We start from the raw sequence: 15,887 nt of genomic DNA, 5'->3' as shown, positions 1-15,887 counted from the left end.
AAAGGAGAGAAAAAATTAGGTAATTTTTTTTTGATAAAGTTAGTCAAAAGATTGATGTAAGAAAAGTAATTAATAATAGTGAGGCCATGTTGTAAACTATATAGTTCAAACTAATCTAGAACAAACATAAAAAAAAAAAATCAGACTATTATGAGAAGAAAAAAGGAAACACTATTGATTGTATACACAAATCTTGTTAGATATATCTATTGATTAGATGTTTATCATTCCTCGTCTCACTACTTTCACCAATTCCACTCAATCAAACATGAAAAATTTGTCTGGAATCCGCATAACATACAATAAGTAATAGGAGCTAGTATAGTAGACTTCCTTAATCCTGCCCAAACACTATTTGTCATAAGATTGTTTTGGTCTCTGGCATATCTACGTGCATAACTTGACGAAACCTTTCACTCAAAAAAAAAAAAAAAAGATTGACAGAAACTTTTCATAATTGCTCACCTAGGATCTAAATAGGCAAGTGCAACTTCCATGGTCCCAAAAAAACAAATACTTGCTTTCATAGTATACCTATATTTTTATACTTGGTTCTTACCTAACGTTTATTTGATAAAATTTCATATTGATCAAGATATATTGTTGTCATTGTATCGTTATTAGCACAAAATCCTGAAGACGAAAACTTATATCATACTACCAATCACCGTGTTGGGTATATGGTTGCATATGAAGCTCATGGAGGTGTATGGGTGTGGAGATGAGGTTGCGTAAAGGGAAAACATCATATTAAGCATAAGGCGAACTTTGAATGGGCATATCTTTCAATCTAGAAATGATTTTGAGGTGATTCAAAGTGGAGGTGATAGCTTGTTCTGAGAGCTTTCCAACGACAGGTCATATGCCTAATTCCGATAAGAAACGAAGAAGTTATGGCTGGTTTAAGTTTCGCCCGATCGGGCCCGCAACAAAAACGTGAAAATGGGCGTTTGGCAGCTTGTGTTGGCTCGCCCAATGGCATCGGGCCATCTCGCCCGATCGGGCGGCAGGCCGAATTACGACACGGGCGTTTGTTGCCCGATCGGGCCCGAGAGCAAAATTCTTCGAGTGTTAAGCGCCCGATCGGGCGGGTCTCGCCCGACCTGATCGGGCGGGGCTTATTTTCACGCGGGATGGTTCCGAAAACGCGTTTTCTTTAGTGGGGGTATATATAGGTGCCCTAATTACGAGATTAATGTAATTCTTCATCTCTAAACACATATTTGAGAGAGAAAAAGTTGTAGAGAGAGTTCTTGAGTGCTTTTGTAATCTTTCTTGAATATTTATCGATTCCTAGTGCAGATTCGTGGTTTTTCTCCCAGTTCTTGGGTTTCCACGTAAAAGTTCTGGTGTGTTCTTTCCTACTTTCTTATTTGATATTCTATTATTATTTGCTATTATTTCTAGATTGATAATCAATAGAATTTACACACCGAATCACATTGCTAATAACGGCAAGGCAAGATCCTTATTCCTTCCAATCAACAATATAATATACTAAAAATATTGAATCCAAAAAAGACCACCCACGGCCTAGCCGCCGAGCATGTCTGTAAATCATCAATCCTTCTATGCTCTAATTCTTTACCAAACAACAAGTACTAAAAGGTTGTTCCATATTAATGGATAAAAACTCAAGCATCAAAAATATATGAATGGATAAAAACTTTGGTATTTCTTCCACGTGGAACAAGAGTTTACTAACAAAATACTTCCTCCACTCTAAAATTATTACAACACTTATCTTTTAAAATCGTTTTTTAATTAATGCAGTATTTCTATAAATGATAAAAAGATGTACCTAAACCTCTCATACTAAACAAATTTTCTCTCCTTATTTTATCGTCAATATTAACCCAATATCCAATATCCAATTCTCTTATATCTATGTGCCAAAGACAAGTATTGCATTAGTTTTGGAGCGAGGAAGTACCAAATAAGTTCAACCTACTCAGTTTGTAATATATTCTTGCGGAATTTGCATTCATTACAATATATATTTTGAAAATATAAAAAAAAAATTGAAGGATCGGAGGAGATATCAAATATTATTTTATCTATTGATAACTACAGATATTAATGTCACAATTCTACATATAAATAATAATATAATTTCTAACTGAATGACTGGAACTGTATAACTCAAAATCCGAAACATGCAACATTGATACGCACTCTCAAAACTTTGAATGTCAAGTCATTAGGAACCATATGTTTTTTAACTTTCGTTATATATGCGATAACTTAATTAAAGATAGTAAGTATTATGACTAAATAAAATATATAATTATATAAACTACAATATCGTTAACTATACAAATATCATTAAAATGAAAGCTCGACATGAAATGTTGAAAACAAAAAACAAACTATTACTCTACTATATATAATAACAGTACTCCATTACTTCCGAAATTCGATGATTCCACTCCACAAAGGAATCACCAGAAAGAATCAAGGTGCAGAATTCATAATATTCCAACCACTTATATTAGTATAATATATATAATTACCAGTGTTACTTCGACTCCTTCATCTACCTTAAATACGGAGTGTCGTGTCGTATCGTGTCCGACCCGACATTTACTTGGATGCTTCATTTTAAACTAAAAACTTGACTTTTTTCAACAAAATAGCCGAATTGAACACTTGAACACCCATATCCGAGTAGACACTCAATCCGTATCTGAGTAACATAGATAATTACTATTAATCATATATATTCATAATCTCATGCATCTTAATTAATTAATTACTGAGTTAAATCCACCCTTCCATTTTCTTGAAGAACCTTGAGTAGCTGAGCACCTTTTCTCTTCCCCCTTGCACTACAATTCCCTTGCTGCATGGCCAGCACTACCGCTCGTGCCACCTCTTCTGGTGGCGCCGCCTCCCACACTTGGTGGTCTTCTTCACCACCACCATATACGGCGGTGAGTACGCTAATAGCGTACTCCCGCCCTCGGCCTTCCATCCTTCCCATTGTTGCTACAAGCATGGGCACCGCAAGCGCATGTGCACGCACCTCGGCCGCCCCCTCGGGAACAGTGCACATAAGCTCGAGAGCGGCCAATGCTCGCTCGACTACTGCCCCATCAAGGTCAGGTAGCGCATCCACCACACGCGTGGGTGCACCACATTCTACTGCCACCCGACGATTCCCCTCGGCTAAACAAAGCGCGAGGAGGATCTTTGTAGCCGACTTGGCCGAGGAGGTTCGTGTCATATACTGAACCACCTCGTCCACCACCACCACCGGAACCACCACCTCAGCCCCGCTCTCGGGGACAGCATCCGAGGGTGGGTTTGGAACCAATGACTGCTCCAACATATGGAGTGCCGTAATCCGGTCCAAGTCCGACCCGGAGGTGAACCGGAGCTCCGCCATGTGGAAGAGCTCCATGAGGTTAGAAAACTGAAAGTCTTGATTTTGATCCGTCATCACCGGTGGTGGCGGCGGTGGCGGTGGCGGCGGCGGCGAGAGGTCTGGCGGTGGATGAGGAAAGGTAGGCGGGAAACGCCATTGGGTGAAACTGTGAGAGGTGGAAGAGGAGGAGGATTCGGACTCGGATACTTTATTCGGGTGGTGGTGGTGGTGTGGTGGCGGTGGTTGTGCAAAAGAAATGGATTTATTGGATGTTTGTGGTGGCGGAAGTGGTGGTTGGAGAGGTAAAGAAGGTGGCAAACGCGGCGGTGATGAGCAAGGAGTGGTGGGGCTAAGTGGAGATTGAGTACAATGGCGGAAAAATGCACATGAAAAAAGGGAAGAAGAAGAAGAAGAAGTGTTTTTCTTTGGAGGTTGATGATTGTTGTGATGATTATTATGGTGGTGTGAGTGGGTTGTTCTCATTGTGAAAAGAGAGGAGAGAGAATGAAAGAGGAGGAGAGAGAATGGAGATGTTTAGTTAGAAAAAGGAAGAGAAATGAGAAATACTATTACTAACTCCAAGAAAACAAAGGGTATGGGAGGAGGAAGAGTACGGAAGGAGTGGGGGTGATGAAGAGAAAGCCTTGGTAACCAACTGTTTGAGTCCAAAAAAGACTCAAACACTCACATTGGTACCATTATAACCTGGTATTGGTATCACATTGTTATCAGGATTGGTACCAAGCAACCTTACTTTGGTATCAAAATTTTCGGACAATGTACAATCTAACCTAGCATTGGTACCAACACAACACACGCGAGTGAAATTTCCAAAGCTTAAAATGACCAAATTGCCCCTGTTTGAGTCTCCTAAAAGACTCAAACGGTTGGTTGCCTAGACAAACTCGGGTGATGAAGGATTGCAGAATGGTGCAGGTTGCAGAGGAGGTGTCAGTATAAGTCTGCTTTCATAATGGTGGACTTGGTGGTGAGAGTTGGAACTTGGGATTGGTGTAAATCTTTTTATACTACCTCTATGCTCTCACTTTTCAATTTCACTGTCTTCTAAATTTATCTTTTCACCAATCACCATTCATATATAATGACTAGTACTATGTACTAATGAAATTGTAAATCTTGTACTTACCATGAATATGTTCAGTTCACCTTATTTTTACTTATTTTAGATCTAATCAGATCAGATCAGAAAAAATAAGTTCAGATCAGTTCAGATCATGCTTATATTTAAAAATCATTATATCTTTCATTACATATTAGTAAAAATTATAATAATTGAATATTAATAAAGTACTCATTGAGACGAATCAAACAAGACTCCACATGACTATATTTTTTCTTATATATTGAGAAAAATCTAAAAGATAAGATCTTGTAATCAGATCAGATCAGATCAGATCATAAAAAATAAGTTCAGATCAGATCAGAAAATTTCAGGTGAACTAAACATAGCCTATGTGTAAGAAAAAATACAATAATTAGGTATTATTTATGAATTATAAAATATTAAATTGTTGAATTTTTTTTTTATGTAAGAAGCTAAGATTGTTTGACAATGGAAAAATTATATTTTCTTTGTTTCATATTATTGTCAAATTCCATTTAAAAATTTTCTAAAAATAGTTGTCAAGTATTCATTATTAAACAATAAAAATAATTTTACTAAACATAATTTTTTCTGCTGGCTAGTAACGTAGTAAGGGTTTGTTTTGGGGCTAATTATTTCTCTTACTACAAAAAACTCAATTTTCTTGCTGGCTAGTAGCATAACAAAACTAGTATAGAAGGTGGAAAACATAATAATAAATTATGTTTCCTTATTTTTTTTTTCTATATTTCGAAAGTATGACAATTGAAAATCTAAAATGGAAGGAAGGCAATAATTGAATCATTTGTAGCCAGCAAGAAATGGAATAGAAAAAAGTTTTACGCTTGCCAATAGACAACTTTGACTATTAATATATCTAATTACGTATCTTGAAAAGTTGTAAAAGGTTGATGTTATGAAAATATTCATTGAAACAACTCCAGCAACATTTTATATGAAAATTTTTGTTTTTATGTATTAGTAAAATAAAGTACGATCAAAGTAAGATTTGTGCACAGTGTAAAAGTTAAAGTTTTACACTTAAAAAAAAAACGGGCATAATTTACTGGAAAATGAATAATAATTTTTTTCAATTTTGTTTCGATTATAACAAAAAGCCTCTTGCTTAGGAAAGTGCACATTTCCATAAATTTAATAATTTTGACTACTATACAAGTTCAAAATCATATAGAGGTGTGGAGTAGGGGAGTAGGAGAAGGGAAGTTTGTAGTTTACTTCTTTTATCAGTTTATGGTTCTTGTCCTTTTTGAGGAGTGCCACTGTGCTAGATTCCCCTCTCATATGTGGACTGTGGTGGCTAATTCATAATATTCAAAGGACAAACCACTTCAATTCGGCCATCATCTTGTTGGACATTATCTGTAGTTTCTTTAAAGTCCAGTTTAACTGTCTTTGAAATTGAATTTGTAATCTACCTTTTGTGGACAATTTGGCAATTATGAAGACGCATTTGACAAATGACAATACATACAAGGGACGAGGGAGCATCTATACAAATATATTAAAAGGCGTGCGAAGACACGAAACTGTGCCACGTGGCACTTTCCCTAGGGAGTTTTAGTTCATGTGATCCATGTACAATAAAAAAATTAAGAAAATTGCATACTATAGGGTTTGATCCCGAGACCTCAAGTACATAAACTAAAGTGTTAACCACTAGGCTAAGTTGTATTTAGTGTTACTATCATAAAGTATTATAGAAGAAAACGGGTGAACTACACTTTTGGAATAGGCCTGCCAAAAGGTAACGGAGGCGTGCAAAGGTTTCCTCAGGCCGGACGGAGATTGGCTCTCGAGTGCAAAGTCAAGCTAGGGGTATTTTGTGTATCACTTTATTTTATTAGTTGTTATTAGCACACATAAAGATCACAAATCAAAAAGATCGCGATTTTATCAAAGAATTACCATTACATTTCTCACTGTTGCAATACATGGTAATGCAAACATTAAGCTGGCTAATAGAATATCAGCTATTTGCAACAATCTGTAACCAGAGGATCTTTAAAAAGAAATAAAATAGTGGTTTTTTTTTTCTGAATGCAAGAAAATGAAGTTTTTACCCAAACAAGATATTGGCAAGAATGGAGAATAAATAAGCGTAACCGGACTTCAAAGAAACTCCAGATAATGTCAACCTAATGAATTTTGATGTCAAAAAGACATGGTGACGTCTAACTACAATTTGGTTTAGCAATGTAACCACATATAATTTAGTAAAAGACCCTCCAGCAATTCTAGATATACAACCATGACGAGCTATCTCGAAACAATTATGCTACAAAATTTGTTAGAAGTTACAAGTGTAAACATTGTTCAAAGAAAATGCAAAATGAGAAGAAGCAAGAAACAAGGGAATCATCTCCACTTATCTCTCAGATCTTTTCGCTCAGACAAGATCCAGGTGACAAAGATTGCTGCAACAAGCACAACAATGGTTAAGAGAAGTAACGCGTAGCTGAAGTCCTCTGTGAGGGAGTCATAAGTTCTTGAGGGAGCAAGGCGGGTCAAAAACAAATCAGCTCCATATGCAAAGACGAGGGTAGTGGACTCTAGCTTGGCCGGTACAGAAAGTAAGCCTCTTAGACCTTCCACTTTCAAAGAGTGTGTTATATAAGACTGCAAAACAAGATGCAAAGCGAACAGCAACACTTATTACTATCTGACTAGTAAGAAAAGAACAAGCTAACTCACACATTTAAGAAGAGTCTATTGATTATCTGCATGTCTCCAATCAGAACCACTTTATTTCTGTAAATGCTAGTAAAAGAAAGATTGGCTCCTGCAGTATCACTGTCTGTTTTCAATTTTTAACTTAGTTTTAGACAGCATAGGACACATTCTATAGATGAATGCTCAGAATATATTCAAGCTTCTAAATTTATAGCCATCATGGTCAAAAAAAATTAGCAAATCTTCACTGCCTTACAAAAACAATAATCATTTAAGCCGCTCAAAATCCTACATAACATATTTGATATTTCTACAGCTCAATAGCATAAGAATTTTTAAAAATTATTTGGAGGGAGAAGAGGGAAAGAAGGGGACGAGGAAGAGAAGAAGGAAGGTGAGGGAAGGTGAGGGAAGGAGTGGACTTGCACCTTACCTTTAAAAAATTTCCAGTATTGAGAAGATTTGGCTTATTAAAAGGGGGAGGAAATAGGATCCCTCAAAGTCCCTCGCCTTCCCCGTATTTGGTTATGTGTTAAACATAAAACTATAACTGGAAAGCACAAAGACCAAGTAATCAACAGCCAATGGCAGCAGACAAGCAATACAACATACCTGTGGATTGATAGGTAATGAATCTGTAAGAGGTATAATTCCATCTTCCAATTCTGTTGGAGTTGGTTTTGCAGACCGACGAGGATCCAGAAAGCGCTTGTCAAGAGCCAAAACCTATTAATGACATAGCATAGAGTAAGCATAATTAGTCACGCAGCATTTGCATTTAGCCTTAATAAACACGTCAAACCCAGACTAACCTGATCCCCAATAGTTCCTATAAGAAGCTGTTTTGAAGTTATTCCTTTCGCCGTCAATGTTACAGAGATTGTCTTTACAGAATGGGTGAAAAAATAAGTTTGTGATTTCGTCATGATTTCTGGTCGAGAGTAAGAAGAAACTGGCAGGGTAAGATTATGCTTTCCGATAATTAGCTTCCAAATATTCTTGTTGTCCTGCAGATAATAATAACATCAAGAAACATGAATGAATGGTAAATTGAGATTGAGAATACAATACAAGCTCACAAAGTTCAAACTTTTACCGCTCGGGATTGATCATAGATCTCAATCACTGACATCTCATATCGATTGGCCCTGAGATTAAAATAATGGTAGACCACCCAGTTCTCACTAAATACCTTCAGGAAAAAGAGGGCAAAAGGAAAGGCACATAAGTAGAGAAGGATTTTTAAACTTTAGGAGAATGAATGCCATAGAAAACCACAGAAGACTACTTACTGCACGGACAGGACCCTGTGAACCATGATGCATCACACGGTGTAATATCCGACCAGTCACCATATCTATAAGGTAACAAACCAACCATGACTCATCTGGGGTCACCGATCCAATTTCACCCGCAGCTTTGGGTGCAACAGTAGCGACAAATAATAGATTTTTGGAAATATACTTGTACATCACATTTCGATCTGCCATTACTTTAGCCTGAGTGTGTACCACCTATAAAATTAAAGATATAATTTCACAATCCATACCAGATGATCAAAGCAAGTAATCAAAGCATAGAATTGGATATCTCAAGGTTGAAATATACAAATTCTAGATTAAGCACCTGCCAACTAGTATCTAACAGATGAGCAGACAAAGAAAGCTTAAAATAGTAGAGCTCCCATTGCCCGCACATCCGACCATGACATTTGGGAACCAACTATTCAAGCCCCATAAACCCACAAGGTGAATCACCACGGGGCCTTCTCACCTACCAAAAATAACATAGTTTTCTTTTTTATTTCCAATTTATCAACAATACTTTTCTACTCTCCACTTTTCAAATAATCCTAACATAAATTAATGATCTATGTAGCACAGAAACAGATGGGACTTTGGAACGAATAACATTTCAAGAACCGGGAACTACATTAGTTCGAAACGACTAAGGTGTCGAGTACGAACAGGTTTCCTAGCTACCAACTAACAGAATGGGTTGAAAACTTCTTAAACTGAGTCCAGTTCATCTGCTTCTTCACACAACAATACTGATTATCCCTCCAACACATTGCCAGCATTAGTAGAGATGCAAAACATAAAACACCAAAACCCAGAAAAACGTAAAAAACATGATAAGGCAACTCTAAAATCATTTCAGCAGTCCAGTCAAACCATTTTAACAGGCTAACCGAACAAACATGCAAAAACAGATAAAGCTGCAAGGCAAACATACCTCACTTGCTTTCCTAGCAGCAGTTGCAATGATCTTTTCTGAGTCTGAAGGAAGTATAATTGACCACAGATCCCTCGAGCTGAAGCAAAATTCATCAGCTAGCTCGCTCATGCAATTGCTCTTTATTGTGTGTCCTCTCAGCAAGTTGTTTTCAGCATCAACAGAGTACCAATACACATTAGATAATTCTCTCTGAAAGATGGCAGCAGCTTCAGGTGTCTTAGGGTATAAATGCACATTGTTAACTGCATCAACTATTAGATGAAGACGCTTTTCTGTTGAATCTGCAAATGGCAATGCCATGACATCGACAATAGAATGGGTTAATCCCAAAGAGTTAAGCTCCTTCCCCAAGTAGGTGTCAACAATTGAAAGAATGCCAGGGGAATCAATTTGATTTCCACAGCGGCCAACAACTAGAACAGCTGGATTTTCATCCATAGCATGATGATGAGGAACCTGCCACTGGTACAGGTTAAGAGCGACAGGGTTTTCACATGTCTCAGACTTTCGCAAATTAGGCAAAAAAACGGACCAAACAACATGTCCATCTCCAGTATGCAATGCATAAACTTTGCCTGCTTTAGACAGCACTATTAGCAACTTCCTAAAGCCATTATGATCTCGGGTCAACTTGCTCTTTTCGGAACTTTTTAACCTCAAGGCCTGGATGGCAGCCACATCTTCAGGGCTTGCAAGCATCAGAGTCCCTTTAAGCTTCAACAAGTGTCCCTATGTCATGAAAGTCAATCAGCAATACAAAACAGGTGGAGACAAATCTAGACTGCACAAGAATTGTGAAACAACATTTGCAAGGACGCCAACAGAGTCTGCTGGCAGGTTAATAGATGAGACCACTAGGTTACTTCTGTGTCTATTAAAGTCCACCATCACAATAAATATATAATTCCTTCATCAATAGAGGTCTCTTTTTAGGGAAAGCAAGAAGATATATAGAATCATCACTTCTCAAAGAGCTCATTTATATAAAGCAAAATTGACAAAGGACAAGGAAAGAAACTAGATACTCCTTTTGAAACAAAAGTATTTGATCTAATTGAAATTTTACACATGTTAAGAGAAACTGGTAAAACCTATAGCAATAGCTTTAGTGGAATAGTGCATTAAATGTATACAGAGACTTATTAGATATTTCATGCATTTTTGAAGCATCCCAAACAGGACATGAAAGATATTATGAAACGGAAGCAGTACATTTTTCATCTTTCTCTTTCTTATATGGGTTGTGAGTAGGAGGGAACTAGCGGTCAAGGAACGAGAATTAAACCCATAAAATCTCCACATATGGGTTGCTCCATTATATATTAGTCCCATACTGTAAAATATGTGATTTCCCTATTTATCTGTCCTACTTATACACCCCAAAAAGATAAAGGCCCATCAAGTTCGATGACCAACACCCTTTTTCTCCCCCTTCCATTCAATGCACTACTATCACAGCATCACCCTCATTAAACAGAAGTACAGAACAGCCTGACCTCAACAAACATTTCCTCAAACTCCAGGGAGTGGTCTCAAATTTGTGGGTATCTTAGCACAGCAATTAGAAAGACATAATTAAACAGGACTAGTAAAACAGTGATAGTTAGCCAATTTAAGATTTACTCAATCAAAGTTAATTGTTCAGTGAATCAAATGTCAAAATCAGTTGTAAATTGATACCGTCCATTATTTCATATGGGACTAAAGGTCGAACCAAAACAAAACAAATTTTAGTAGGGGTGATCCCTTGGACATAGTGAAAGAGTATGTCCATGAAACTAATTCATTAACCACAGTCCACTAAATGTCAGCACAACACAGCAACAGATGTGCATCATCATAAAAGCACTGAAAAAGCAATAAAGTATCAAATGAGTTTTATGATATGGCCATTTACAAGAATAATCACTCACTTTCTTTGTACTACCACAACTAGCCCTCAATGCATAAATACACATCTACAATAAAATGCATACCTTCAGCCACTCAAGAAGACCCTGCTCTACTTTGGCAACTGATACACCTTTCTTTTCCAAGGGTAGCTCTGAAGTTGTTACATCTACAATGGAAGCAAGTCCATCTTCTCTGCTCCAAACACTATTGCCTTGTTGCAATAATAATAAAGAGTGATCTTCCATAACAACCAATGCTCTAAAACCATAAGATCTGTCAGTTCGTAGATAATTGTTTATAAAAACCTTCTGAACCTGCCCTCGATTGTGATCAATCTCAATGCTTTCTTTCAGGAGATCGGTGCTATAATCATGACCGACCTTCACAGTGAGATGCATTTTGGTATTCCCTTGCTGAACAATTCCAAAAGCTTTCTGCTCTTCTGTGAATAAAATGGCATCACTGACAGCTGCAAAATCCTCGATTTTGTCAACAACCTCAACCTCGCTTTTGTCATTCACTCTTAAAAACATTGTGTATGAACTGCATTTAATGGCGAACATCCCTTCCAATTTTAACGGTAATATGGCTGCTCTTCCAGAAAATTGAGGAGCAAGATCATTTATATGCACCTTCCAAATACCGACTTTCCCATCTTTTAAGCTTATTATAACCAGTAATGTCCGCTGAGCATCCAGAGCTACTAATGTCTCACTGGAAACAAGAGATATCTCCCCAGAGAAGCCTCCAGGAAAGTCCACAACATCTTGCTTGAGCACCTCACCAGTTTTGATATTGATTCCATATGCATGTAACTTAGAGGAGCCTGAAAATCCTACAGCATACATGACATCACCACTGACAGGCTTGATAAGCTGTTGAAGTTCCACACTGGCAAAAAATAAAAAGGCATGTGAAACATATAGCTAGGTACAGCCGTGCAGGGGCTGTTGGACAGTCAAATATAAATCAAACTAGGTAAGTTTCTCAACCTTTCTAATTCCATATCCCATAAACTTGCTCCATCTACACTTGAAACTGCGTGGAGAAAACCATTACTATAAACAAGAATTACATTATCACGCTCCACCTTCAAATCAACCTGCATGACAGTGCCCAGTGAAATTCATTAGTGATATGATATTTAAGGTGTAAGAGTACCAAATTGTTTGGAGCAGTTAAGACGATCAAACTTCAAAAACCTGTTGAAAAACAATTCACCTATAAAGCAAAACACTAGTAATCAGCAAGCTAAGTTTGTCCTGCCAGTAATATATACAAAGAAGGATAACTTCAATGCTACAAGAAATTTATCTATACCCAGATATGATATGCAGCTACACTAGACAGCGGCAATTATATCTTAAACAAAAAATCGAGGAAGTTGTGACCAACCACTGTCAATAAAGATGATTCTGAGGGTTTCTTGCCAGCAAGGAATGACTCCCACACCATCTGCCCATCGGGAAGGTTCCATGCTCTAACGATGCTTCCCTCTGATGAGAGTGTAATGACATCTGACCCAAAATCAATAACAAATACATATATTAATAAATGCTGCTCCAGTTCGACACCAGTAACATGTTAAATTGCACATATGCTTTAATCTTTTCTTTTCTTTTCCGATTTTGGGTGTTGCACTACTTTCTTGACGACTACCAGAAGGCAAAACACTAAACCATCTCAGATAATGGACTCTTGAGTCCAAATCTCAAGAACTTTAACATCAAAATTCCCCTCAAATTAGTTAGTGAAATCCCGAAAAATCCCGCTATTCAAAGATTGCTCGAATTACCCCCGAAAATGAAATCTTTTTCCACTCTTACAATGTTGGACAATCTGACTACCTAAAACATACGAACTCGGATTCTACATTTAGATAGAAGTCCCCAAACACACAAGCAAAAGCTTTTCCTCCACAATATCTAAACTCCAATCCCAACACAGTAAAGCAAAGTGTAAAGTCAACATTCACAACACATCAGAGATAAGTTCTCAATAACAAATTACTTCTCACAGTATCATCTCATCTAATCAACCTACTGCATAAAGTCCTACTTCAAATGTGATACATTAGTCAACATCATAACAATCCGATAAAGATTACACAAACATTCTCAACAGCTTCAATCACAATGTAATATAATATACTCACATTTTCCAAGCGCGATATCAATATGATCAATTCGATCGTTCTCCCCAAGCACATGCCTCCAAACTTCCAACAACAACACAAAAAATTACAATCAAAAATAATAATCCAAATTTCAACAATTCCAGAAATCATAACTCAAACAAAGATAAACATAAAGAACAATTCAAAAAAATAAAAACTTACAAATCTCGCCTCGACGAAGATCGAGAGAAGCGATGATACTCTCTTCAGTAGAAACCACAAGCCTTTTCCTTCCTGCCTTTTGAGTATGGAAAATAGCTTGCTTTACTTTCCCTAAGTATTGCTGATGCCTGCGATTTTTGCAAAACAATGAATTTCAGTTAAAATTAATATAAAAAGGATGTGAAGTGAGTTGAATTAATAGAATTGAGAGAGAGAAAGTACCAATCCATGAGACCAACTTGATCTTCATAGAGAGAGAAAACGAGGAAAGAAGAAGAAAGGAAGAGTAAGAAAAGAAGAGAAACCCTAATCGCCATTGCCATGGCGAGTAGCTGTAACGTTGAAACCTCTCGAGGAGAGAGAAAGTAGAGGTAGAGATCTAATTAGTGATTGGGGTTGAGCACTCTCAGAAGAAGAGAAGTTTGGAACTCTTTTATTAAGCTGGCCACTTTGCAACAACAAATAAAATATTGAGTGTGTTGTTCAATATTAGAGGTGGCAAACGGGTTAAACGGTCGGTTTAAAACAGGTCGGACATGATCAAGTCACCTTTGCGTTGGGGTTGCTTTCGGGCCGGTTCCCTCGGGAGCGAGTTAATATCTGGTCCATCATATTTCGGGTCGTATTTGGTCGGGTTTCCAATCTCACAAATAAAAGAACACATAATAAGACTAATGAGAGTAAATTAAATAACTAATGGACAGTGGCAAAATCATATATAATATTTCATGACAATATTTTCCTTAAATTTGTTTATAAAGTAACTAATATGACAACTTTTTGGGTCGGGTTCGAGTTGTAGTCATCATTATCACGTGGATTCGGGTCATGGTCATATTCGGGTCTGTTTTGGTTCGGGTCGAGTTTATTTTGGGGCTATATTCCCAAGTGAAAGCGGTTTACAAGTCGGGTCGACGGGAACGGGTCTATTTTGTCGGCTATATTCGATACTTTGGATCGATGATGCACTAGCTTTTGAATCCGTGCAAATATTGAACGAAAATAGTGGTTGCGGTAATTGGTAGATTTTTGCATCCTATAAAAAAAATATTACCTATTCGCATTAGTTATTTATTGTTGTTAGCTATTATAGTTGTTTTCAGAAACAATTGGTGTTTAGGAAATTCAATGCTGGTTTAGAAAAATAATACTTAAAAATTAACTTAGGGGGCGTTTGGTTTGAGGTATTCAAGTTAATTACATTACTTTGGTCAATTTAATGATTTCATTTACCCTATCTTTACCCCAAAGTTTAATTCATTTGACATTTTGCAGATACCTAGGGACCAGAATACGCAAGCAGACGCATTGGCCAATCTCGGATCTTCTTTAAGGGACGTTTCGTTTACGTCCGTCCCTATAGTTCATTTGACAAATCCTACATCCACTCTCCACCTCCTCCAATGGTTTCAGTACTTATCCTTTACTTAGACCTCTATCGAACATTCACTTAACCCAACGACCAACACCACTTACCGTCACCTCTCCACTATAACCATCGAGACCGCCGCTCCCGCACCACTGTCACCTTAGTAACCCGCCAGAATACCTCCACCAACCTTCTAAAACCACCCACATCCACGCACCCCAAAACGTCCACCACCCTGAAAAACCACGGCCACTCACCCCAAAATCCACCACCACCCACTAAGAAACCTCCCCACCCTACTAAACCCACATCACTCAGCAAGAAACCACCCATCGCCACCAAATAAAACCACACCACCCCCCTTCATATTCCGGTAATTTACTATACTAGATGTGACAATGTCCCCCCCCCCCCCTAAAAAAAATGTGTGATTTTTGCTTTTATACTCTATTTATTTTATATTTGAAATTGTGACATGGGTGCTTAAATGATGTGTTAATATTTTTGTTTCAAAATAAATCAACAACTTGACTTTCACACTTGTTAATTAATGCACAATTTTAACCATCATAATTAGTAACAAATTACTAAAAAATAATATATATTCAAAATCCATATATTAACCCACCCAATCTTACACATCAACATGTGATTTTATACATTAGAAAAAAAGTTTTTGTCAAGGTAAATATTATCTCTGCTACCTTGTCCTCTAAGTATGATTTGTTCTCAATGCCTATCACTTGGATCTATATGATAGAGATGGTCTATTAGTGGTACTAAAATTTCCCTTTTAACCTTAGAAGTATTTTACAGTGGTGTTTATGTCAATTTCTTCTTTCCATATATAAACCACTCTATTTGTATTTTTTTTTTTACCACTCGG

At 37.2% G+C, this 15,887-nt stretch overlaps 2 protein-coding genes across 2 annotated transcripts; both read right to left on the bottom strand.

Annotated features, from left to right (window-relative positions):
• Nucleotides 1–2,262: 2,262 nt before the first annotated feature.
• LOC104885156 (U-box domain-containing protein 26) lies at nt 2,263–4,113 on the bottom strand. The gene has a single exon (XM_010669865.4). It carries the CDS (start codon nt 3,848–3,850, stop codon nt 2,753–2,755), a length of 1,098 nt encoding a protein of 365 aa, XP_010668167.1. The 5' UTR covers nt 3,851–4,113; the 3' UTR covers nt 2,263–2,752.
• Nucleotides 4,114–6,565: 2,452 nt separating this feature from the next.
• LOC104885167 (uncharacterized) lies at nt 6,566–14,052 on the bottom strand. Its single transcript, XM_010669872.4, has 12 exons — nt 13,855–14,052; nt 13,633–13,760; nt 13,450–13,512; nt 12,690–12,811; nt 12,287–12,396; nt 11,378–12,185; nt 9,399–10,130; nt 8,456–8,677; nt 8,260–8,355; nt 7,976–8,170; nt 7,776–7,889; nt 6,566–7,109 (listed from the first exon to the last, which is right to left on the bottom strand). The coding sequence occupies exons 1-12, from the start codon at nt 13,953–13,955 to the stop codon at nt 6,849–6,851; spliced, it is 2,952 nt and encodes a 983-aa protein (XP_010668174.1). The 5' UTR covers nt 13,956–14,052; the 3' UTR covers nt 6,566–6,848.
• Between the last annotated feature and the right edge of the window lie 1,835 nt (nt 14,053–15,887).

Source organism: Beta vulgaris, chromosome 2 (genome assembly GCF_026745355.1).
Source record: "Beta vulgaris subsp. vulgaris cultivar EL10 chromosome 2, EL10.2, whole genome shotgun sequence".
NCBI lineage: Eukaryota > Viridiplantae > Streptophyta > Magnoliopsida > Caryophyllales > Amaranthaceae > Beta > Beta vulgaris.
Note: the sequence above shows the minus strand (reverse complement) of the source record. Positions and strands in the feature narration are given on the sequence as shown.